General features: G+C 47.2%; 1 protein-coding gene across 3 annotated transcripts in view; it reads left to right on the plus strand.

Annotated features, from left to right (window-relative positions):
- NUDT9 (nudix hydrolase 9) overlaps positions 1-25,483 on the plus strand; it is a 133,354-nt gene that overhangs the window by 67,849 nt on the left and 40,022 nt on the right. For all 3 annotated transcript variants that reach the window (XM_069244058.1, XM_069244055.1, XM_069244056.1), the window contains 2 exons: positions 21,248-21,394; positions 21,556-21,640. In XM_069244058.1, the coding sequence (XP_069100159.1) occupies positions 21,248-21,394; positions 21,556-21,640 (232 nt within the window). The remainder of the gene's footprint in view (positions 1-21,247; positions 21,395-21,555; positions 21,641-25,483) is intronic.

Below are 25,483 nucleotides of genomic sequence, written 5' to 3' on the forward strand. Positions count from 1 at the left end.
TCCGGCTGATGAAAGGTGATACCCTGAAACCTGCCTCAGGATGCTTGTTTCCAGTCCAGGGAAGACCTGGCCTGGCAGTTTGGGCTGGACTGTTCCCATGAGGAACAGGGTCAAGACTGATTTGCATATGGCTGGATCCAAAGTGGATTGGTATGGTGAGCAAAGAACGATGGATTAAACCCAGATCTGTGATTGTGGCTGAGTGTTTGCATTGTTCAGCACTCCGTCTATCATCCTTTTGTGTACCTAATTGCTATTCTCCTTTTTGTCAGCACCAATCCCAGTAGTGCAAACTTGTGTTATATTCTCTTTCTTTTGGATGGTGGCACAGCGCCAAGCAAGCAGTGGCGGGTGGACTTGTTGATAAACAGTCCGGTAACCCTGCATAATTTTGCAACAACGGCCTGCCAGAAGCCCTGTTTCCATAAACAGTTCCACGTCATGTGCATGAAATCAGCTTGTTCCTGCCCGCATCTAGGGCAGTCGGAGTTTCTATTCAGGTAGTTTCTGGCTAGTTTTAGTGGTGTGTAATAAGTTTGTTGTAGAAAGTTAAAATGCATAAGTTGGAGTCTGGAATTGCTAGAGGTCGTTTTTATGTGCTCTCAAACCTGTCTCCACTCTGTGTCCATTAGCAGTGTTGTAGCATTTCTGTCCCATTGTTTAATGAGTGGTAGTTCCAATTTCTGCATTTCAGATTTCAGTGCCCAGTATAATTGGGATACCTATTTGGCGGCGGAACCTGACTCCAGGAGTATTGTTATGGTTTGAGAAGTTGCGGGAGGGGGGCTGTAACAAGGAATCCAAGCCATTTTTCCTTTACCAATCTGGTCACCGTTCCATACTGTAAAAACTGTCCCAGTCCCACCCCAAACTGGTCCTGTGCCTCTGCAAATATCAGGAGCTGTTCTCCCGGGAACAAGTCTCATGCTGTCCGTATCTTTATCATCGTCGCCTTATCCAAACAATTCTCCCAAATCACTTTACACTGTAGAGAAGAGTTATTGGGGAGAGGGGCATCTCAGATTAATGTACCCTAGATCACAGTGATCATTCCTTGAAAGAAATAGAAAATATTCAATTAAAAGTTGCAAGAGTAAGTTTTTCATCTTATCCCATTGGTTAAACACAGTAGTCAAGAACATTGGTACATATTTTTTTAACCAAAAATCTCTGTTTACTGAGCTTCTGTGTTGATAGCTCGGTTGCTGCAAACCATTGTGTCATAAGGAAGGCACCAGGTGTACTCCTGTGCAGAGCACCAAGGACTTTGAAATAGAAGAAGGTTTTGTGGTTCATTTTAAAAAGTGTAAAGCATGTAATGCTAATTAATATTATGCAAAGTGATTCAGAGTAGGCAACCCTCAACTGGTAGATCAGAGACATGTTTTGAAAACCAAAGAGACTAAAGATTTATAAACTGTAACATATAAAAAACTACAGCTCAGAACATATATATTCTTCACATGGGTATCTGTTAAGTTTCTAGGTGTTTGATGTAGCACTACTTCAATACTTTTTTTCAGAGAAATATAAGACAAAGCATATGCATTATGGATGAAAAAGCAGTATTCAGAAAATTACTGTGAGCAGTGTTCATTATATTGTATGCTCTGTGAGGTTTAACTCTCTTCTTGGTTGCCACGTAATCCCTCCTGGCAGTTTCTGAAATATTTTGAACAGTCAGTTACTAGCTGTATGTGAGATGCAGAGAACTGTGGACAGACCTTGCTGAGGGTGAGCTTTAGTCTGAGTGTGCTATGAGTGCAGATGCTTGTCAATGCACAATTGCTGCAAACACAATGTACTAGTGGCTGTGGCCAGTGGGGGACTTAGCTCGTCTTAGGGTAGAATTGGGCAAATAAGACAGTTTATTTTCTCCAGCAAGCCCTTACGCTGCACTCCCTGTGCACTGATGAAGAGAAGTAATGACATTACCAGGGGTGTGGAATTTATTACAATATCTACTTGTCCATGGGACAGGTTGCTTTTTAAATCTAGTAGTCCTGTAAAAAATCTACTTGTCCCTTTTGTGCCATGTAGTGCAGCGACAAAGTATGGCAGCAGTCTCATTATGTAAAGCTCTGATAATAGCCTCTCTGATTCTGCCAGGGCCACTAGTATAGTAGGGCTTGAATACTTGCAATTTCAATCCCTACTATAGCGATTTCCTTATTTTGCCACCTTTCCGCAGATCTACATACTGGGGCTGGAGGAAGCAGTAAGCAATTGTCCCAGGGCAGGAATGCCTTTGCGTCTGCAAGCCTACTAACTTGTATGTTTTAAGGATTTTCAGCATCTCTTCTCTAATCTTTTCCCTTAATGAGAAAAGTTGGAAATTTACTCCTGACAATGGCAGACGTAGAAGTTATTCCAGGATTGGGAAAAAAGTGGTTGGAGGGAATGTGAACTTGTAAACGCTCAATAGATTTTCACATAAGCAAATCTACACATGCATATTTGCTCATGCTAAAATACAGTTCAAAAATATTTTCAAGGAGTACGATTTCCTGGACTACTTCTGTAAGTTCTTGTGAATTCATGAAAGCCACTAATTCGAAGACATTTATCATGGGTGCACTTTTTTTACTTTCTTTAAGAATTTGGGTCCATAATTAGGTCTGGTGTTAACAAAGACATTTTGTTTTTATTAAACTTTTATTTCTCTCTCTGTCAGGTGTCTTTACTGTGAGTGGTCGCATTCTGCTCTTACACAAGGAACATATTAACACACAAAGTAGTTTTGTTCAGTGCCAGGAACTACTGTGGCAGTCAGTGGCATAACAAAACTGGAGGGGAACCCCCTGCAAAGAACATGGAGGGGCCCATCTCCATGCTCACTCAGGGGAGGAGCTGTGCTGAATAGGCCTCCTGGAGGTGGGCTGCGGGGCCTTTATTACGCCAGTGGTAGTAATGTGTGCTTTTTCAGATCATAAACTTTTTTTGTTTTTGCCATTGTTTGTTACAATGGTGAGGGCCTGACAGCTCCCACACCAATAAAGTGTTACAAAAGCCACGTCAAAACAAGACACTCATTGACAAAACCAAAAGACTCACACAAAAATATGTTGGATCGGTTGGCTTTGTCAGAGCTTGTTTATTTTCATTCATCCCATTATCTTGTTGAAAATGGTTACACTTTTCCATTAGGAATAATGTTTGGAAATACTAGCATGCATCAACACATTTTACTAAATGACGCTCCAAAGAAATAGCACCTAAAACTTCATAGTAGCAAAACATTTTTTTTCCCTTCTTGCATTTTTTCCTGAACATTTTATTTTAAAGAATCATCACTCTTGCTTACAAGCTTCTGCAAACATTTGCAAATAATCAGAGAGCATTCTGGAAGCACTATGCGTAGCCTCATATTGTTTAACGTTTCAAACATGTGTGCACACTTTTTTTTTTTTTTTCCTTACTGGGACCACTGTCAGTAGTGCAGTGTGACCTTAAAACGTTTATTTACAGCGCTCACCCTAATAGTGAGGGTCTTTCATTAATGAACCTTAATGAACCATAAATACAAGTTCGGACAGCATAAACATATGGACCCACATATTACCTCAACTGCATATAGTTCCCCTCTATGTAAACTGGCAGCCAAAGGGTTTGTGCTGCAGGGGGTTGAGTCTACGTGTCCCAAGGACAAAATAAACATGAATGAAAATGTGTTGCCCTTGACCCCAAACAATATGTCCCGGGCGTCGGGCGATAGGAATTCCACATCCCTGCATTATTTATATCATGGCATCATTCTTTTTATCCAGTGAAACAATACTGACATCATGTAAACACATAGGCCTGGCACAGTAATGCAACCTTATTAGATAGCATAGAAAAGTCAGAAGAGATAGGTTTCTGGTACTTTTTCTTGTGTACACCTTAATAAGGCAGAAATGTACAGAGGTAGTATCAGACCCAACCTCAGCTTTTTTCCTTTATTTGGAATTCCGGAATTCTGTCTGAAGTAGCAAAGGCAAGGGGATTAGTTTTGTGTCCAACATTATAAGATGCAGGCTGTAAGGTTTAGTGTGCAGAGAAGAATTACTCTGTATCAGTTGAAGGACAACAGACATGCTCACGTCCAATAAAACATGACATTGGGGAAACTGTGAGAGTTATCTTCTTCTTCTGCTGTTGTATACTGAAAGACTCTATTAGTTGTTTCCATGTTTGAGTGTTGTATCATAGCCAAGAAGAGGCATGTGGAAAGTGCCATGGTAAGTGGGAGGAAAATCATGGTACCTGAGGTACCTCTTAATAAAGTTACATACTGAGATTGAGGAAGTGGCAGAAGGTACTAGTGAAGACAGTATACAGAAACTAGTCCTTAGTTAAACACCAAGACCTACTCTTCTAATGGATCTAGAGGCTTCTTCCTGGCAGAGTAGTTGGACAAAAAGTCTAGGTTGCGATTCCTGTCCAGAATGTCAAAATATAATAAGTATGGAATGACGTAAAAAAGATGCACCATCACATGAACATTCAGCTTCATGTGACATTGCTTCCATATCTCGTGTCAGCATGGTGCAGTTATGTCTCAGTCGGGAAACAGAAAATGTGAGTCTTGGGTACTGTGGCAGAAGAGATGACAGTTTTCTGAAAATGTTGTCAAGAAACTAAGAAGATTCCCCTGCAGAATTAATCTCTGGACAAAGAACATATAAAGGCGGTACAGAGGTTTACATTTCATATTTCCACGACAGCAAATCATGAATTATCTGCTGTTGGCACAAGCATGCAGCAACCCATGCTAGAAAATATGAGTCCCCCAGATTGCGGTCTTCAAGATCAAGGCAATGTAATGCTTGAGCTAGAGATAGGGAAGAGATCCTTTAGGCACCTTGATCCAAAACCAGTCTGCAGCAGTCTTGTCTGTGTGCAGAATATCCTGTTTTAGTTTTAAACCTATAATAACTGTTAAAGCCCTACTGAAAGGTGAATATCCCTTATCAGTGTAAATATACAAACACTGTAAACACCTCCACACCCACAAACTATAATGCCAAAACAAAGTGAGAGGGAATTTTTATTTCTTCCTGAAGAGACCAATGTGACGTTTTTATATGAGGCAGATGCGAGAAAGACTGGCTTAAGATTTAGTTTGCTTGCTTTTTGTTGTTTAGCACTGTCACCAAAATGCTTCTTTTTCCTTTTGGTGGTGCCAGTTTTATGTGCTTGGAATAAAGAGCCATGGTTTAGAAGCATCTGTTTTGGTCTGACCGGATTATTGTGTGCCCCTCAGAGAACCTAAGGGGGGCTAAGGGGAGAGAAGGTATAACTGAGAGGGAGGGTTAGGAAATGAGCATGAGAGTGTGAAGATTCAGTAGGTCATTGGCCTTGTGAGGGGAACCAGGCATAGAGGTATCACGGGATGGCATGTAGTAATATGCCCAGATAATTTGAGGGAAGCATGGAGGAAGTACAATTTGGGCTGGAGTAGGGTGGTGCGAGGAAGGTACGAGGATGCAAAAATGGGCTAAGATATATTTGGTTGATTGGGCAAGGGTGTATGAAGCGTGCTCGCAGTTATGACAAAACCTACATGAAGGGTTTCAAGATAGCATGTGATCACCGTGTACCTTCTGGTGAAAGTAGCCTACTGTGGAGAGATAGGATGCTTCCAGAGACCGCAAGCTTCCTTGCAGTGGAGCGCCGCCTCTTCAGCTGCATCCCCACTTACGAAGTTCACCGTACCAGGCTTCTGTTGGTGGCAGAGTAGGGGAGCGCCAATGTATTGTAACAGTATGTTTAGCCAAGAGAAGGGATAACGCTGCAAAGCGAGTGTGCACATTGTCATTTCTTGCGCTGGAGGATGCCAAGGGCGCATGCTTCCCAAGTCTGTAGGTCCATAAGTTCTGTGACTTCCTGTAGTGTTGTGTGTGTTGCTTGCCAAAATCCCCGTAATTCAGTGCAGGACCATAGATATGTTTAAGATCTGCACCCTGGGTAGGACAGCATGGACAGGTGATGTGTGCGCAGGGGTGGTATAGGTCCTATGTAGGACATTAAACTGAATGCTCTTGAAATGTGAGTTTCATGAAACCTGTTGTGGGTGTCATTGTGCTTTCTCTCATTCCTTCATGTCATGTAAAGCCCTCCCAAAGTCTTCCTACCACTTTTGTCGTAGTGTAGTAAGGGAAACATCTAAGAGGGGACAGATAGGTTTGTGTAACCAGGTGACTAGATGTCAACCAGCACCCATTGTCAGGACAGTCTGCAGAACTGGGTGTGTGTGCAGGCGGTTCTGGATCCAAGGGGCCCCAGAAGGCACAGCAGGTGCTACGTAGTTGCCTGTAGGCCAGGAACTGACCAACGGGGAGGTTATATACAGTAATAAGCTGGTCTAAGAAGAGTAAATGACCGTTATAGTAAAAGTCACCAGTGGTGAGTAAAGAGTGGGACCTCCAAGATGTTAGGTCTATGGAGGTATAAAAGCCAGGGAAGGCCCACAAGGGGAAGGTTAGGCGCATATGTCAATTTGCCATAGGAGACGCAATGGACTCTGCTTGCAGATGTGCGCCACTGTTACCTGGAGGGGCAAAGGAGAGGGAGGCAGCACCCCAGGCAGGGGAAGGTTACCTGTGGTCGTGGGTGGCAGAATACCTTGAAAGTCACATGTCTCCCTCATGTAGCGTCCCGCTATCCAGCGCGAGAGCCACTGTAACTGTGGCGCTAGGAAGTACACCTCGAAGGAGGGTGCAGCGAGACCCGCCCAGCCCACTGGGAGTTATAGTTTTCTAAGGGCTACGTGATGTTGGCCAGAACCCCATTTAAGCGTGGATAAAAGGAAGACAAGATTTGCAAAGAAAGAATGCGGAGGGATCACAACGAGATTGGCAAAGCAGGAGAGTAGTTTAGGCAACACAATCCTCTTGATTAACGCTGTCTTGCCGATAGGTGGGAGAGATTGCCAAAATGCCATTTGTGAGCGAATACCCAGGACGGCCATATGTAAGTTCCCCTCATATAAGTCTGCAGGTGAATGGTTTAACGAACCAGGTAGAGGATTGCCTCTGAAAACCAGGTAAGATGGTCTGCATCAGCTGACTGGGGCTAAGAGGGTAAATAGCAGATTTGGACCAGTTCACTTGTAGACCAAAGGCAGCCACAAAGTTGGTCAAAGTATCATGGATCGGCGTAAGTTCTATCTCTATGTCCCGGCGATAAAGGAGCAGGTCATCTACACACATGGAGACAGCATGCAAATGGTCCTCCATCTGGATACCCCTTGTCTGTCCCTCCGTTCAGAAGCCTTATAGCTAGGGGCTCCATCGCCAAGGCTAACAGTAAGAGAGAGAGAGCAGGCAGCCCTGACGGGTGCCCTGATGGTCAGAAAAAGAGTCTGAGACAAGGGAGCTGAGTCAGACTCAGGACATTGGGTTCCAGTAAAGCAATCGGGTATAACGAGCAAGAGCCTCCCAACACCCATGCATTCGAGCACCAGAAAGAGAGAGTGTCCTCTGAAAACGTTTAGAACGCCTTTTCCAGGTCCACTATAAAACATGTGGTGCTTTGAAAAAGATGCGTGGCCCTCTCCTGGGTGTGAAAGAGGCACCAGATGTTTTGCAAGGTGCTGCGCCCAGAGGCAGATCTGTTCTGGTCTGTGCGTATGAGGGATGGACCACCTGAGAATCCCTAGTAGCAAGGATTTACCCTAGTCTCTTATAATCATTGTCTAAGATAGCAATTGAACAATACGAGTCTAATCGTGTGGGGTCTATGTTGGGTTTGAATATCGATACCAATAGAGATTCACCGAGTGAGTGGGGCAGTTCACCGTATTCAAGGGCTACTTCATACATTGCCACTAAATGGGGTGCCAGCAGACAGCGGAGACAGTCCAGGTCCAGGGCCTTATTGTGGGCTAAATCTTAGATGGCCTGCTTAACTTCCTGTGTTGTGATTAGGGTATCTACGGCTGCTTTGGTCAGTGGGAGTTTAAGGAGGGGGGATGTCAACCAAGAAAGCTAGTAAAGTGTCTTGGGTGACTTTGGGGGAGGGCTAATAGACCGCAGAGTAAAATGCCTGGAATTCCTCCAGGATCTCACTTTGGGCATATAAAAGAACCCTTGAACATGAACAAATCTTAGTGATGGCAGTAGTGGCTGTGTCCTGCCGAATTGACCAAGCTAGTAAGCGTCTGGCCATGTCCCCTTGCCTGTGGACCTTGGCTGCATAGGCCACAAAATGAAAGCATCTAAGGTGCTCAAGCAGTGCAGTATACTCAGTTTTTGCTGCTAGGTAAGCAGGAGCGATCAAAGATGCCCTGTCAATTCCACTGCGTATTTCTGCAGTTCAGGCTTCAGCAACAGCTATCTCTCTTTGGAGGGTTCAATGTACCACCACTTATTTTCTGTATACATGCGCCCCTGGTGACCACAGTAAATGTATCCCACTCCATGCATCTGGTGGAGGCAGTGTAGCAACTCTTAGTGAACTAATGCCTAATGTGGGTCTCTTGGGACGCATGGAATGTGGGGGTCTTTCAGGGAGTTGCAGGGGAGTCACCACAGCAGTATTTGGGGACGCGGAGGTAGCCTTTGCAGGTCCCCCATATCAGTAGTGTAATAGGAGACTGGTTTCTCTTGAGTACATAGGTAGGGTGGTCTATGGCGCATATCTCCAATTCTTGATAGCTGTCAGCTGTGTCGCCCAATAATATGCTTGGTTGTCTGGGAGAGAAATGCCACAATTGTACTGATTGCGCTGCAGTGTCCTCAACGCCACCATGGGATGTCCCTCGTTCCATAAGAATTTGTGGACAAACCCATCAATCATTGTAAAAATCTTGTGTGGGACCTTATAGTAGGTGTTTGGGAGAACATATAAGAATTTCAGCAAGGTAATCATTTTGAACATGACCACCATGCACAACACTGTTAGCGGTAGCACCCTCCAGCGGCCTACGTATGCGTGGAAGTCTGTCAGTACTCTCTGGAGATTTCAGTCGAAGCTGTGCTCTTTGCCCATGGTCACATATACCCTGAGGTATTGAAAACCCTCCCTATCTGTTTCGTAGTCTTCCAGGAATGGCTGTCAAGTCCAGATCTCCACCCGTTGGGAATAGGCCTGATTTGTATCAGTTCATTGTGTATCCTGAATAGGCGCCATAGTGGTCTAATACATGAAACACTACTGGAATTTTCTCTTTCGTGTCGGTCACATATAAGAGGACATCGTCCATATATAGTGAAATCCTCTTACCTTCCACCGTGGCTTCATCCACTCCGAAGCCGGAAATATCGGAATGTGCCCGGACCACATACGCCAATGGCTCAAATGTTATGGCGAACAGTAGGGGGGGGACAGAGGACAACCCTGCCTCGTACCCCATCCAATAGAGGATCCTGTAGAGAGGGTACCGTTTACTTTGACTGCGGCCACTAGGGCCTTGTATAGTAGAGCTATTCAGGCCAGGAATGTTGGGGCCACAACCAAATCTCTTCAGTATTTGCATCAAAAAAGGGCCAGTGTACTGCATCAAATGCCTTTTCAGCATCTAGGGAGAGGAATAAATGAGGTTCCCTTCTCAATTGGACAACCAATTGTGGAGTCTACAGAGATTAAAGGCCTGATTGAGATCTTGTTGGACAAGTTAACTCCATCACAACAGTGACAGGTATTCCGCACGTAAATGAATACCATTAAATCCTGTGGGTTTCATATTTCAGCAGACAGGATATCCGTCACCACTGTAACGGAGTACCTCGTCATCCAAGGTCTCAGTCAGGCCCTAAATCTGGTCAAGCTCCGTGGCATAAAGCCTGATTGGTTCTTATGGCTCTGAGGGGATATACCTCCATTGAGTCCCATAGCTAAGGTTGTTGCCAGTATCTTGGCCTGTACATTAAGGAGCAAGATTGGGCGATAAGAACTACAATTTGTTGGTGGTTTCCCTGGCTTGTGGATTACTACTATTGTGGCTGGCAAATATCTAGTGGCATTATTTCCTCATTTCGTGCCTCTGTGTACATTTTAAGTTGGTGGGGACCAAGAATCGGGTTGTTTCTTTTAAAGAACAAGACTGGTAATCCATTGGGGCCAGGCACCATACTTGAACTGAGCTTTGTTATAGGCGCCAATATTTCAGGGAGAGTGAATTCTTCCTCTAGGGCCGATTGATCCTCCAGTGGGAGGGCTGACATGTTTACCATAGCTTTGTAGGCTTCTGTTTGGGGGGGTTCTGCTAGTGGGCGTGCCCTGTAGAAGTCCTCGTGCTATTGTGCAAATTCATAAGCTATCCTCTTATCTGTGTCAAAGGCTTCCTTATTGCTGCCCACTATACCTCTGACTCATTACTCCTCTACCTTTCTACGCCCTAACCAGGCCAGGAGCTTGTCAACTGCTCTGCTTGTGTTGTACAGACAATGTTGCATAGCTAATACCTGTTTTTTTTTGCCTCATTTTAGGCCAGCGCTGTGCGTAGGGCCGCTATCTTGCAGAGGGTAGGGGGATCCAAATCTGCCACAGAGCTTCCCTCTAACTTCACCAAGCGACTTTCTAGGTCCTCTAGTTCCCTTCTTTGCCTCCTCTTTCTGTGTGCTGTTACATTCTGTGCTTTATACCTGAATACTGTTATACAGGCCTCCCGCGGTGTGACCGTAGAGTTCACAGAACCTTTATTTTCTGTGAAATGTAACTCCATGTCGACCCTAAAGTCCTGTGAGGGGGGCGTGGCCAAGATGGCGACGTGCTAGGACGTGCATGTCCGAGCACCACCGCCCTGGCCCTGTGAATAGTTGCCTGGCCTGCTGGGGGGTCGCTTTGAGGCCCCCCAGAAGATACAGACGGCTCCGTGGGCCGCCATTTGCCCCCTGAAGACTTTGGGGCGCGCCGTGCGGCTTCTAGTCCTCGGGAGCCGGCGGGCTCGGAGGCGCGGCCTAGGTCGCGGCGCGGGCGGCGGCCTGAGCCGGCATGCGGATCTTCCCCCGCGACTTGCTTGATTTAGTGCCGGGGGGCTGAGGGAGGGCCAAGGAGGGTCGTTTTTTTTTTCTTCGATTTTTAGCCCTGGTGCCGGCGGGGCGTTGTTGAGGGCCTGGGCCCCAGGATCTTGGAGCTGTGGGCGCGGGGGGCGCCCTTCCATGCTGGAGCTGGCTGGAGGCGGGAGACTGTTGCCCCCAGACTGGTGTGCCTCGCAGAAGATGGATGAGAGGCCAGAGATCCAGGTTGCGGACGGGGGAGGCCATTGCATCGCCACGGGGTCGCTCTGCGCCCTCCAAGACAGCAAGTAAGTGTGGGCCCAGGTAAAAACCACAAAATTGGAATGCCGCAGCGGAGGATAGCCGGGTCTTGGATCCGAACACTGGCCCTGATCCAGTGACGCTCCCATGATTGCCAGAGAGGGCGGGCCAGGCACAAGAAGGCAGAAGCTGTAAAGGTAACGTGCTGCAGGAGGTGATTACCGAGTGCAGGCCCAGGCACAGAATTTGACGTGGCAATTCCGTACGCTCTGCTACCGGCGGAGTTGTTGAAGATACCTGGGGAGCTGACCCGGCGATTTGCGATTGGGCCTGTGAACTATGGCGACGTCTAAGTCTAAGCGAGAGCGGTCAGTGAAGGAGATGCTGGCAGGCGCCGGTCTGACATTGGGTGGCATGGCCGGAGACTCATCGGCGACAAGACCTCCAGAAGGTCGACTGGACGCGGATTCAGATGGAGGTTGACCGGTTACGAAGGGCTTTTTGACCTCCCTGTTTGATTCACTCCGTAGCGATATACAGGAGTTGCAATGGGACATATCCCAGGAGATGAAGGAGCTGCGAGGAGAGGTGACCTCCTTGGGAGAGTGTGTCTCGCAATTGGAGGATGGTGAGATTCCTCGTGGCAAAGAATTAGCGGACCTGCAGCAGGAGGCTGTCCATCTCCGAGAGCAGCAGGATCATCTCCAGTGAGCAGTCGAGGATTTGGAAAATCGCTTGAGGAGACAAAACATCCGCCTCAGGGGGGGCCCCGGTGGGGGCGGAGAAGGAGGACATTGGGGACTATGTGAGGGGCCTATTTCGCTCTCTACTTGGCCCGGACGAGATGCAGGAGATAGTCCTGGATAGGGTGCATCGAGTCAGCCGTGCTGGTGGCCCCGGAGACCGCCCGCCGGACATTCTAGCTTGTCTTCACAACTTTGTCCTTAAAGAACGGATTTTGCAGCGAGCCCGCAACCTTCAGAAGGCACTCTTTAGAGGACATGAACTTCAACTATTCCATGACCTCTCTGTGCATACGTTGCAAAGGAGGAGAGAATTTAGACCGATCACGGAACACTTGCGGGCGCACAATGTGTCTTACTTTTGGGGTCATCCATTCCACCTGGTCTTTCGCTGGTAGGAGGAGCTTCGGCAGGTGACATCTGTCTTGGAGGCGGCTCGGATCTTGGGTTTGGAGGATAAATGCCAGGTGTCGAGCGAGGGGGCGGCCTTGTCGGGGGGCCCCCCGCACTGGCGGCGAAGGGAGAGGAGGCAGAAGCTGCAGCGCCCAACGGCCTTGGAGCTGAGATCCGAGAGGGAATCTGCTTTGAGTAGTGTGGCGGCTTGAACTTCAGCATAGAGTAGAGTGCCCGGGGGTGTCCTAAATGGCGGTTGGCCTTGCTGCGAACGGCATGTCGGCCGTTGGAGAGGGTAGGGGCGGCGGGGGCGATGGACATGGATCACCAAACATGGCTGGTTCTACTGCCCCCTGGAGACTTTTCCTCCTGAGGACGGATGTGCGAGGACTCTTATATTTTGTGCACCTGTTGTGCGTATTGGTTTATGGTTGTTGGGTTTCCCGGCAGGGTTGGCACTTAAGTGGAGATGTTCCCAGGGCTTGTGGTTATAGGTGGGATAGATTTTGGCACGGGGTTTTCTTCCTGCGCTTTCTCTTCCTCTCTGCCTGCGGCCTTTAACTTAGCACATGATTATTAAATGTACGAGCTTGAATGTCAGTGGGCTCAGTAACCCTACCAAGAGGTTGGCTGTTCTGTCCACCCTAGAGAGGTCAGGGAGTCACATATGTTTGCTACAGGAGACACATCTCGTCCCGAAAGACACCTATCGTATGCGCTGTAGGTGGGTCCCTAGACAGTTTTGGTCCTCGGCAACATCAAAGCATGCGGGGGTGGCGATACTACTAGTGTGCTCATTCCCCGGGGAAGTGGTGTCCAAATTGCATGAGGTACAAGGGAGGCTTCTGGCTATTCGATTGAGACTTGTTTTTTTTTCCTTCACTATTGCTTCTCTGTACGCGCCTAACTCTCAGCAGGAAGCCTTCTTAAAACGAGCCTTGACCCTACTGTTGCAGTCCCCAGATGGCGCTATTCTGGTTGGGGGTGATTTCAATTTGGTGATGGACGGGGGTTTGGACCGTTCAGGTCACAGGTGGGGGCAGACAGGGTCGATAACCGAGACTGGTCGTCACTGGCTGAGTGAGTGTGGCTTGGTGGATGTGTGGCATAGGGCTCACCCCACGTTAAGAGATTACTCCTTTTAATTGGCAGCGACTAAGACATATGCTCGTCTAGACCTTTTCTTGGCCTCGCAGGAGTTCCTTTCCCAGATCAGGGACTCTTTGATTGAGCCTCGAACCCTGTCGGACCACTCCCCGGTTACTGTGGTGGCCCACACGAATATGGAGCGAGTGAGCGCATCGGGGTGGCGGTTTAGAGACTCAATGCTTCAGAGCGATGTAACAGTGCAGGCGATCCACAAGGCTATAATAGACTACCTCGGCCGTAATGACGACGGGACCACTAGCACGGTGACGCTGTGGGAGGCACTGAAGGCTGTAGTTAGGGGGAAGGTGATGTCGCTCTCAGCTAAGGACAACAAGGCAAGGGGACTACTTAGAGCGGATCTGGAACAGCGAGTGAGCGTGCTGGAGCGTTCACATAAACGCACCAGAGCACCGAGAGTTTGGCGCGAGCTTGAGAAAGTAAGGAAACAGTTGAGAGGGATGGACTGGGATAGGGCAGAATATGCGGTGGCGTGCCTCAAACACAAGTATTATATGGGAAGTAATAAGTGTGGGAAGCTGCTAACGCACAGGTTGCGAGCGCAGCGAACGGCGTCAATGATACAAATGGTTCGCTCTTCCTCTGGAACGGAAGCACGTACAAGTGACCAAATAGCGGAGGCCTTTGCGGAGTTTTATCAGGCATTATATCAGGCCGAGGAGCCCGGTAATTCATCACCGGAGGCCTTTCTAGAGGGTATAGCAATTACGCTTTTGTCTGAGAGGGATGCGGCTTCTTTAGAGCAACCTATAAGGGCGGAAGAGGTTATATCAGCTATCTTGCGCTTGCAGGCCGGGAAGTCACCAGAGGCCGATGGCTTCTCTGCACTTTTTTATAAGACCTTCTGCATGGAACTTGTACCCGTTTTAGTGCGACTTTTTAATTCCTTTCGACTCACGGGGGCTCGCGCACGTAGCATGCTTGATGCCACTATTGTGGTCATTCCGAAGCCGGGGAAGGATTGCGCCTCATACAGGCCGATCTCGCTCCTGAATATCGATGCCAAACTGTTTACTGGCATATTGGCGCACCGTCTAAATTATTATATGCCAGGCTTGGTCGATCCTGATCAAGCGGGATTTATACTGCATAGACAGTGTAGCGATAACACTAAACGACTGCTCCATTTATTGGATAAAACAGAATGCTCTAGAAGGGAGGCGCTATTTCTCTCTATTGACGCTGAAAAGGCGTTCAATAGGGTTAATTGACCATACCTGTTTAAGGTGCTAGAGCGCTTCGGGTTGGGCCCCGGTTTCATGGCATGGATCCGATGTGTCTACCGAGCGCCCCGTGCGGCGGTGCGGGTTAATGGGACGCTCTCGTTGCCATTCTCTGTTCAAAGAGGAACCCAGCAGGGGTGCCCCCTCTCGCCCCTCTTGTTTGCATTGTATATGGAACCTATGGCTCAGCGGCTTCATGATGACCCTAGGATTGCGGGCATGAAGTTTGGGGGAGATAAGCACCTCATCTCATTATACGTGGATGATGTGATTCTTACTCTGGCGGAACCTGCGACCTCGCTGCCTGCGCTGATGACTGTACTTGAGGAATTTGAAAGGGTCTCGGGTTTCCGAATCAACATGCTAAAGTCACAGGCCATGAGTAGGTTTATCAGCGCTGAACATGAAAGAGATTTGAGGGACCAATTCCATTTCGTATGGTCCTCCTCAAAGCTCCCATACTTGGGGGTTGAGTTAGGCTCCACGGTCACCCATACAGCGACGTTGAATTATATGAAACTGACGTGGGAGGTGCAGCGAGATCTGGAGAGCTGGGGGAGGTTTAAACTGTCTTGGTTGGGTCAGGTGGCGGCAGTTAAGATGACCATCTTGCCACACGTATTATACGTGTTTCAGGCACTGCCGGTGGAACCCCCGCCACGAACAATAACAACCCTTCAAACAGCGGTCCTAAGATTTATATGGGAGGGTAAAGCGGCACGGCTACCACGACGCGTGATGTATCGCCCTAAGTGGGAGGGGGGATTGGCTGTCCCCTGCCTTCTGAGATAATTTCAGGCGGCACAATTGCGTTTCCTATTAGAATGGAGCCACCCATCCTCCGAGAAGCACTGGTGTTTCATGGATCAGGCGGTGGTTGGCTCACATATATGGAAGGAGCCTTGGCTTAAGCGCCGTCACAGAGCCCGTGGGTTGTACGTATCCCCGGTCACGGAGGTGTTGATGAGGGTGTGGGACCGCATGGCCAGTCGATTGGACCTAACGACCTTTCCGTCCCCAATGACCCCCCTTTGTGCGAATCTTGATTTTGGTCGAGGCCTTCAAGTCGAGGCACTCCGCCAGTGGTATGAAGGTGGTTGTAAAAGGGTTGGTTGTTTATTTGATGAACATGGAGTGATCCCCTTTGACCCGATGAGGGAGACGTATGGCTTAACTGAGGCAGACAGGATGATGTATTATCAGATACGACACTGGGCTCTGTTACCGGCCAATAGAACATTAATAGACAGGCCCTTAACACCATTTGAAAAATGGATTATAATGAAAAAGGATGATAAGCGATTGATCTCCGAGCTTTATGCTCTCCTGTGGGGGGGGGTCCGACCGCCCAAAACTGAGGGTCAGCTGAGATGGGAGAGGGAGTGGAGAGAGAGCTCTCTGAGGAGGAGTGGGAGAGCATCTTTTACAGGACACATCACACAGCTTATAATGCGGCAGGAACAGAGTCAGCTTATAAAGTGGCATCCTACTGGTACTATACTCCAGCAAGGATCCATGCCTGGGATCCTGTTAAGTCAGACCTGTGCTGGAGAGGGTGTGGAGGGACCGGATCGCTTGTCCATCTCTTATGGCACTGCCCTAAGTTCCATCGGTACTGGGAGAATATACTAGACATTATTGACTCGGCTTTCGATACTCATATCCCCAGATTTCCTGCGTACATCTTGCATGGCCTTCCCAACACGCTCACTTTCCCTTTGAAATCAATGAAAGGTCGACAGATGGCCTTAGCTTTAAATGCAGCCACACAGCTGTTGTTAAGCATGTGGGGGTCTGACCAGATCCCGACGCTAACATTATGGCTCCATAAGCTTTAGTTTATTCTCGCCATGGAAAAGCTTACCCTGTCTTCATTGCAGAGTAGTGAAGATTTTAAGGAACTGTGGCAACCATTCTTACAAATACTGTCTACGGAGTTCACAAAACTGACATGTCCAACCTACTTGAGGGTTTTGAAGCTAAATTGAGGGAGGAGAAGCGGGTGTGCAATGCTTGCGTATACCCGGGGCCATGATTACTCTGGTACAAGCCCTGGGAGTGCAAGATGTTGATGTGATCTGGTATGCCAACTGTGGGGAAACTATGTTTGATGTTTTATCTAGTTTTTTTTTTCTTATCGCTATGCATAGAGCATATTGTATGTTATTGCAGTGGTCCTATTTTGAAGCGTTGCATATGCGTTGTTTATAATTGAAAATACAAATAAACAGATTTGATCCATAAAGTCCTGTGAGACCATCTCGTCTCTTAGTTCCCATGTGTTCAGCCTCCATCATGAGTCTGAGCAGTGTGGTCTTGTCCCCAGGGTGAGCCAGAGCAGCGAGTGGTCAGAGAGGCCTCTGGCCAGATTGTTGGCCCTCTCTATCTTATCAACCTCTCCTACTGAGACGAGGATGTAGTCTACCCAGGAAAACACTCAATAAAAGTAAGAGTATCTGTGGTGTCCCAGGTGATGGTGACACCAAAGGTCGGAGAGTCCGAGTTTGCAAACTGTGCCATTGGTGTTTCCCTTGGGACATCGGGGGCAGGGCCAGAGCAATCCATTTTAGGGAACATAACATCATTAAGTTCTCCCCCTGCAATGTGAATGGAGTAGTGAGTTTCCAACAGTATTGCCATAACTTTATCCCGGATGAGCTGTTGCAAACGTTGGGGGGGTCATACACACTAATAAGTCTGATGACTCTCCTTCCCCACACGCCTTGTACTGTGGCGTACATCCTGTTAGGATCTGTCCAAGTCTTTTGAGCCTGAAAAGGGGCGTCTTTTTAACCAGAATTCCACCCAGAGAGCCCAAGGTGAATCTGGCCTGGGCCATCGTGGTATAGGTCCCCCTGCTTAAAAAACTACACTGGGACCCCAGCAAGTGAGTCTCTTGTACCAAAACAACATCCTTTTTTAGCAGCCTGATATAAGTGGTCATCAACCCTCTTTTGACTTTATTTCCCAATCCATTCACATTCAAGGTCATAATGGAGATCCCTTTCATCTATTCTTCCTCAGTCCCCGTCACCTCTCTGTTGTGTCATTGTCTGTCTGCACCTCTTGGCCAATCCCATACCTGCATTGTTGCACTAGCCTATTCTACTTCTTAAACCTAAACCTAATAACCCCCAAAAACACCTGATCTCAGTAAAACTACCCCACCCTTTCCTGCCCCTTTTGCATGTCCACCCTCACGTCAACAAGACAACTATGTCGCAGGCTGGGCCTTAGAGATCTTTAGTCCTCCCCCCCAAACTCCTCCTGTCAACCACCCCCCCACCTCTCAGATCTGTACTCTCCAGTTACCTTTCACTCACACTTCTCACTCACACTTAAGTGTACACCAAAAGGGAGGGGGGGGCAGAGGTGCTCTCTCACACGTCTTGTTTTTGTCCCCTTCATGATCCCTTCCATGTGCCAAAATCTCTTCACTCCGTCCGATCCTCCTCTCGGGCCCTATTTCCAACCCCTCGCTAGTTTTCAGCATGCCCAGACTGGTCAATGTTCCTCTGGTCAGCTTTCAATGCTATTTTGTCCAACCCTCAACTTAGTACAATCTGTCTCTCTTTGATGTGTCCCTTTCTCCCCGGCAGTCTGGTATCTTTGGCTCTCCTGCCCCCATTGGTCATCCTCAGAGTCTTAGGATCATCCGCTAGATTCCCAGAGATTTTCCTCTGCCCATTCTTTGACTGTTTCGCCTCTTGCTCATTGAGGACTAGATTTTGGGCCTGGCACCCAGTCCGCTTGCCTCCGGGACTGTCCTTTCTCCCATTTGCGATGGCCTGAGCTATGGTCTCTCCAGCTCCAGGCCTCTTCTGGTATGATAGAGAAGTGGGTTGTGTCTTTGTGTATCACTTTTAATTTAGCTGGGATTGTATTTTCAGAGATTGGAGCTTGGCTTTTACTGCATCAAATGTCCGCCTCTGCTTCTGGACCTCATAGGAACAGTTTGAAAATATCATTATGGTGGCTGATTCATGTGTAATTTCTCCCATTCTCCTTGCCTCTTGAAGGACCATGTCTCGGTCCTGAAGTTTTAACAATGGGTAATTATAGCATGCAGGGAGCTCCTGCTGGCAGTTGTGCTGCAAGCACTCTGTGCATGCTCTATGACAAAACTGGCAGAGAAGTTCTCAGTCTTGAACATGGATCGCAGCCACTGTACCAGGAAGTCCACGATGTTGGATTCTTCTTTTCCCTCAGGGAATCCTACTATTCTCAGGTTGTTCTGTGTCGCTCGATTCTCAGCATCGTCAACCCTCAAGAGGAGGTCTTTTGACACCGCCTGTACTTCTTTAATGTCTTCTCCCATAAACTGCGTAGTATCTTCTAATTCGGACACTCTGCTTTCTGCCTGTGTCACCCGTTCTAATACATTTCGGAGATCCTGTCGGAGCAGTGACACTTCCGAACGTACCTCTCCAGTCCTGGCCTCCAAGGCCGTTCTGGACAGCTAGAATGCGTTCATGTGAGCCGCATTGTCTGACAGTGTGGGTGTTATCTCTGGGTCTGGTGTGTTTTCCACCACATTGGTGTATTTATCAATTTTCCCTTGACTGGCTGGTTTCTGTTCTTTTTCCTGTATAATATCGTCCAGACTCTGTCACCCGTTTGACTGATTGGCCTTAGGGGTTCGGGATGTATGAGCTCGAGGACGCCACCCGTCTCTCACACAGCTCCAGATGGTTTTGTATAGTGGTGAGATGTTGTGTCATGTCAAGTCTAGATCCGTTCAAAACTATCTAGACGTGTACAGCTGTGCCTCCGAGTATCCCCATTGCTCGCCATTGACAAAGGAGCAGGGGTCACCATGCTGCTGCCATTGCTGTTCCCTTTCTTTTACCCTCAGGCTCAGGTTCTTTGCTTTGCCTCTCTCTCACTGCCCGCCTTTGGAGCTCCTCACTTAAGTTCTATGTAGAGCCTCCTTGGGTGGGGATCCTCACCATCCATTCCCTCAAATCCCTGCCCTCCCCAACCACTCATCCGCACTGGTACATCAGAAGTGCATGCAGTCAACAGTCGTGCTCAGGGTGTGTATGGCTGAGAAGCAGTGTCTGGGGGGAGCACCAAGTCCACAATGGGCTCTATCTTTATCCTGGTGCCCGGGTGGACCACAATAGTTTACCACTCACGGGGGAGCTGCTCCCATGATCTCTCACGCCGCCAAGTCCTGCTCTAGGGGTTTGGTAGTGTCTGCTGCTGGTCACCCTCTTCTTGGTTTTCCTTACTTCTCTGGCTGCAGTGTGCCCGACCTTCTTAGTCCAGGGCCGGGTCCGATAAGTTGTCCTCACCCCCTACGTTGTGCCAGTCAGGTCCTCCGTCAGATTTAACCTAGCAGCACTATTGTTTAGCACAAGGCATCCGTGCTCCACTGGTTTCAAGCTTCGGGCTTTGCCCTGCTGTAGGCCTCTGGTCCACCTCTGAGGATCACCCTTCCCCCCCCCTTGTTTTTCTCTCCCAGTGCCAATCCATGTCTTGACTGGCCGGGTGGGATGGGTACTGGCCGATAGCGCCTCTGATCTGACTTGGGCCTCGTCGCTCACAGCCCTGCTGTGGTGCTGGGAGGGGTGGGGCGTCCTCTGTACCTGTTTCTTTGGCAGTCTAGGGCTGTCGCCCTGCTTAGGTGCAGACCCGCACCTCGATCTACGGGCAGTGCCAGGGGTTTCCTGTCCACTGCAGGGATCTTTCCATGCTGGGCCTGGACCTCTCAAACACTGTGTTTATCGGGCCATTTCTCCCTCGGTGCTGATCTGGTGCCCGGGGGGGACTCAGGAAGGGGTGCCTTCCCCGTACCTCTCACTGCATGCAACCAGGGAGGCCTCCATGCTTAGGCACTGACACATGCCTAGATCAGCAGGCAGCGCCGGGGACTTTCGTGTGCTTCAGTGACCTGTCAGAACCGGGTGCGTACCTCCCCGATATTGTAGTCATCTGGCTGTGGCTTAGAATCACCTCTCTTTGGCCCCTCTCAGCCATGGAATGCAGTGGCCGCCATTTTGTCTGGCCTCCTTTCCTCACCCCAGGGCCATCGCCAGTCCGCTAGAAATTGTCGCCCGACACTGTGGGACCACTCTAACCACTTGTGGGATCAAATATTGGCTGTTTTGGGGGTTCGATGGGGCTCAGGGATGCCGGATCAGTGCAGGATGTAGGAAGGCCTGGCAGAGCTCCATATAGGGGCATCTACTCCACCATCTTGTTGGCCACACCCCCTATCAATTCACTTCTTGGCCTTTTTCTGGATGTTCAACTTTTGATGTAAAGATCTAATTTCAGTGTTTGCACCCAGTGTTTGATTGATCTCCTTGTGTTGAACACTCCACTCTCTTGTTGAGAGCAGAGCTCCATCTCCATTCTATTCAATTGTGCTTGACCTATCTGGTGAAGGCAACCGCAGAGATGACAATGTTTTGTGTCAAGTGACTGAAACTAAGGTTGATCGAGTACAGGTTTACTTCCATTTGTAGAAGTAATTGCTCTCAAAGTAGTTTGAAGTTGGTTATCTAATTGAAAGTGCTGTGTTCCATTACAGGGCATGGTGGACCCGGGAGAGAAGATCGGAGCCACACTGAAGCGTGAGTTTGGGGAGGAGGCAGTAAATGCACTGGATAAGACAAGTGCAGAGAGACAGGTCCTAGAGGAAAAACTGAACCTGCTGTTCAGCCAGGATCAGTTTGAGGTATGGGCTGCTCAGTATGAAATACAGATTCGAACCTGTGGGTGTGCATATGTGTTTCAGGCTGCTGGTGTCTTGGTATACACATATATTTTTAACTGTAGATGCTCTGCTATCTGTAAATGTAGCCACAGGGCTAACCTCTGTCCTCCTCCTTTACCAAGGTCTACAAGGGCTACGTCGATGACCCACGCAACACTGATAATGCCTGGATGGAGACGGAAGCAGTGAATTATCACGATGACACAGGTTAGTGTATCTGTATTTACCATGGAAGGGTATGAATGTCTTGCGACCCCGTAAAGATAAAAATTTGCAAATGTATCTATCCAAACCAGCACAGTTTCATTGCCAAACCTAGTTTTGCTTCCCAAGTTGGGCATATGTTCCAGTCCTCCACATGCCGTCAGTAGTGGGAGAAGCAAATACTCCCTTTCATTATTAAAAGCCAACATAAAGCTGAAGGTTAGATTGTGGCATAGGTATGGACTGTGCAGATGTCCACTACATTGGCCGACTAACCTATCAATTGTCCAGTTTGCAACATATACAAAATGCTTAAGTCTGGCAAAACATGAGGATCAAAATCAAAAACATGAATCGATGTCCTGAGCTATTTGCTGATTGGATTGGTTGCCCATGAAACACCCATATTTCTACAGTGAGAGTGTGCATGTATACTGCACATGACAAACCAGGAGATCTAGCATCCAGCAACTTGTTTCCTCCCAAAGCCAATGTACAAATGGAGAGGAGAAAAGAGATTCTGAATCCTAATTGATGGAATGTTCTTTCTGTACACATCTGCATCTTCTAGACCAGGAAGGCCCTAAAACCCTTCCTTGTCTCTGAATAGAGTCGGTGCAGGTAAATGTATTGCTTATTTATTCAAGCCTGTATCTGCATGGGAAATGCACAGGGCGTTCAGATTGCAATGCCCATCATAAAAATGATTTAAAAAGAAATCAATGAAAACTGATAGATGCTTGAAAGGATTATATCAGAGGTTACAATCAGATGTGATCTCAACAGAAAGCATAATTAAACTGTGGCTATTTCATGCACTGATTCAGCCTTCTATTGTATGTAGAACCTGATTCTACTTTCTAAATTTACTCAAATCAGTTTTCGACTTAATCATGATAGTGGGATCTGGGTGAAAGTATAGCAGAAGACTAAATAAGTGCATGGCTGTCCCAGAGTATTGCGAAAGGATGTAATTCAGTAGATATCAACCCTATTATGATTTAAAAGGAGGCAGGGAGTGGCGCACCCATATTACACCCCATCTGCAAAAAACAATATCAACCCGAAACCTGATGTGGACATTTAACAATATCTTTCTAGGGTAGATTATGACTTCGCAGTTATCAACAGATATAACCAGTATAGGTTTTGCTTAGTAAAGAAAGTAGTGTGGGTATTTGAGGGAGATGAGAGTAGAATGAAGAAAAGCAGAGCAAAGCCTACTAAATTAAAAAGATGTAACATATAAAATGGTTTGAGTCTGTGAGGAGTGAGTTAGTGTGCAAGTATGTCTGAACATAGAATAGTGGTATAATTTCATCAGGGTGGAATGTAGGTATGATAGAACCTGGGTGTGGTTCTGTTAGAGGCTAGATTGTATCAGGATAAAATTAGGGTCTCATTCTATCAGACCAAAATTGGAGGTGTCATTATCTCATGTTAAAATAAAAGGGTGATTGTATCAAATAACAAATTCCAAGTGTCATTTTATAGGAAGGTAGAAACTTAATAGTAATATAAGGTTTAACGTCTGAGTAGATGATAAGGTGGCTCGGTGGGCTAAGCAGCAACTCAGTACCCTCTATATAAGAGGTTACAGTCCTAGCAGACTTTCAGTGAAGTTGGATAATATTAGCACTTATTATTTTTTTGTCCTGTTCTGCCTTTTTGCCACTTGGTTGGGAATACCTGACACAATGGCAAGAGTAGAAGGTAGCCCCTAAAAGAACAGTGTCACGTTCAATAACTTTAATAGGACCTTAATTCATGTCCATCTGGGCGCCTGGCGCCTAAATGTACCTCGCCAAACATTCCACTCAGGTAAACTCAGCCAGAGGGGTGGGACTCTAGTATCAGCTTCTTTGTAATGCTTCCTCATTTTTGGGTGATGCCTCCTATTTTGCATCATTTCTATACCGGAAAGGGCATTTCCCATTTACCTTAATTTTTATTATTGGTTTGTTAGAAAAATGCCTTCCTTATCTGCCGGCTGTTTAAAATGTGCTTCAAGCAATTCTTTGAGTGTATAGAAGATTTTTTTAGTGGCTGAACCACCTAAAACCGCCTATAAAGCTTCAATAATTAACATCTGTGCAAATTATTTTGTATTTGCACTGATATCTGGTAAACATGTTTAAGTAATTATCTTTGATGGTACACATGCCACAGTGGACCATTGACTTAACTGCAGACTTATGCACTTTTGCACCTTCCTAATAGAGGAATAGAGATTTTTTTTGGGACACATTCCTGAACCAGTGATAACCATAATTTTTGGTCTAATGGTTGTATGTCTTTCTCCTTTTCTAGGTGAGGAAACAACTGTCTTGTGGTAGTGACTTTCAAATAGTTTGTTTACTGTGACTTCACTTTCTTGGTCTTGCCTAATACAAGATATATAGACCTTTTTCTGACTCTCAAGCCCTGCTTCCTTAGGTGCAGGTGGTATTCTTCAAGACTTACTGACACCACAATTGTAGCTGCCAACCAGAATAAGCATGAGAGGACCTGGTCTTATTGCCTATGTCAATTTGGTGTGTACTTCAAGATCAATCCTGAACAAGATACTCCCTGTTGCGTCCCATTTGGAGGGCAAGATGAACATGGAAGCGGGTGCTATGAGTAATCTTTTCCATGCACCATGTCTGTGCTTATTTAATTACTTATATTGCACCTACTACAGACCCAACCACATGTACTTGAAGCAAACAACAACAGAATACTCTGGTGCAGATAACTGAATTATCAACTCGATTGGCATTTTATTGCACACCTAAACAGAAAAGCACTGCATACAGCTCTAGGAATCCATGATTTTGGACCATTACTTTCAATCAGCTACGAGTGAATGGGTACCTGGTGTGAGGAACAAGGTAAAGAAGTTGATTCTCTGAATGCAGAGCTGGATAGGGCCTTTGCATGCTCAGTATATCGATTAGATAGCAGAGGCCCAACCTCCGTAAGCACTTGAAACCACCTTCAGGATTTTTAATGCTACTCTGCCTTTCACTGGTAGCAGGTGTAACGCAGACTGGAATTTGAAGACTGCTTCTCTATCTTCAGACTGAATATTTCACTCAGGTCTGCATCCTGAACCCTCTAAGTGTGTGATTTCTTTGGGACTTGGGCGCATGTAAGGAAATGCCCCTTTTTGCCTGTTCACCCCCATGTTTTTAGACTGATGCTACTGGTTTTTCGAAATTGAGGATTCACTGAGGCCTGCTAATCAGACATCAGTGCCTGTGTTCTGACCTCATGCAAAGTATAAATTGGATTGGATACACCCAATTGGCAAGGCCTGACTTACTTATAAAACTCAAAATGGCTCTCAGCCTGCCACTGCAGACTGGAAGGACAGTGTTGTCACTGTCAGTTCGACTTTGCTATTTAAACAAATGGCAAAGCCTTCCTGCCCCTTTACAGTATATTTGAGTGCCCCCCAGGGAAGACCTAGAAAACCCTATTACAGGGAGTAATATTTATTGTTAAGTGAGGCGTATGTATTTTGTCATGTCTCTGCGGCAACACTTGCAAATAGCCGTTTGCTGTGGGCAAAGTTGGTAGCCCCATTGGCTAACACAGCGTTACTGGGTGGCATCCCCACCCAGCTAATTTTTGACTGGGACTACCATACTAGGTCATGTGGGGTATCAAATGAATTGTGACATCAAATGCAATCTAATGCTCAAGTCAAAATTAATGTCAGTTTTAATGTTTGGCCACTTTTAGAAGAGTGACCACTCTGCTCATATAGTAACCTCTTAGAAGCACACACACAGGCAGCTTTATGACTGCCTGGTAGGACATGTGAATGACTCCCAGGCTGGAGGACAAAGGCAGTGCCAC

The sequence above is a fragment of the Pleurodeles waltl genome, chromosome 7, assembly GCF_031143425.1.
Source record: "Pleurodeles waltl isolate 20211129_DDA chromosome 7, aPleWal1.hap1.20221129, whole genome shotgun sequence".
Taxonomy (NCBI): Eukaryota; Metazoa; Chordata; class Amphibia; order Caudata; family Salamandridae; genus Pleurodeles; species Pleurodeles waltl.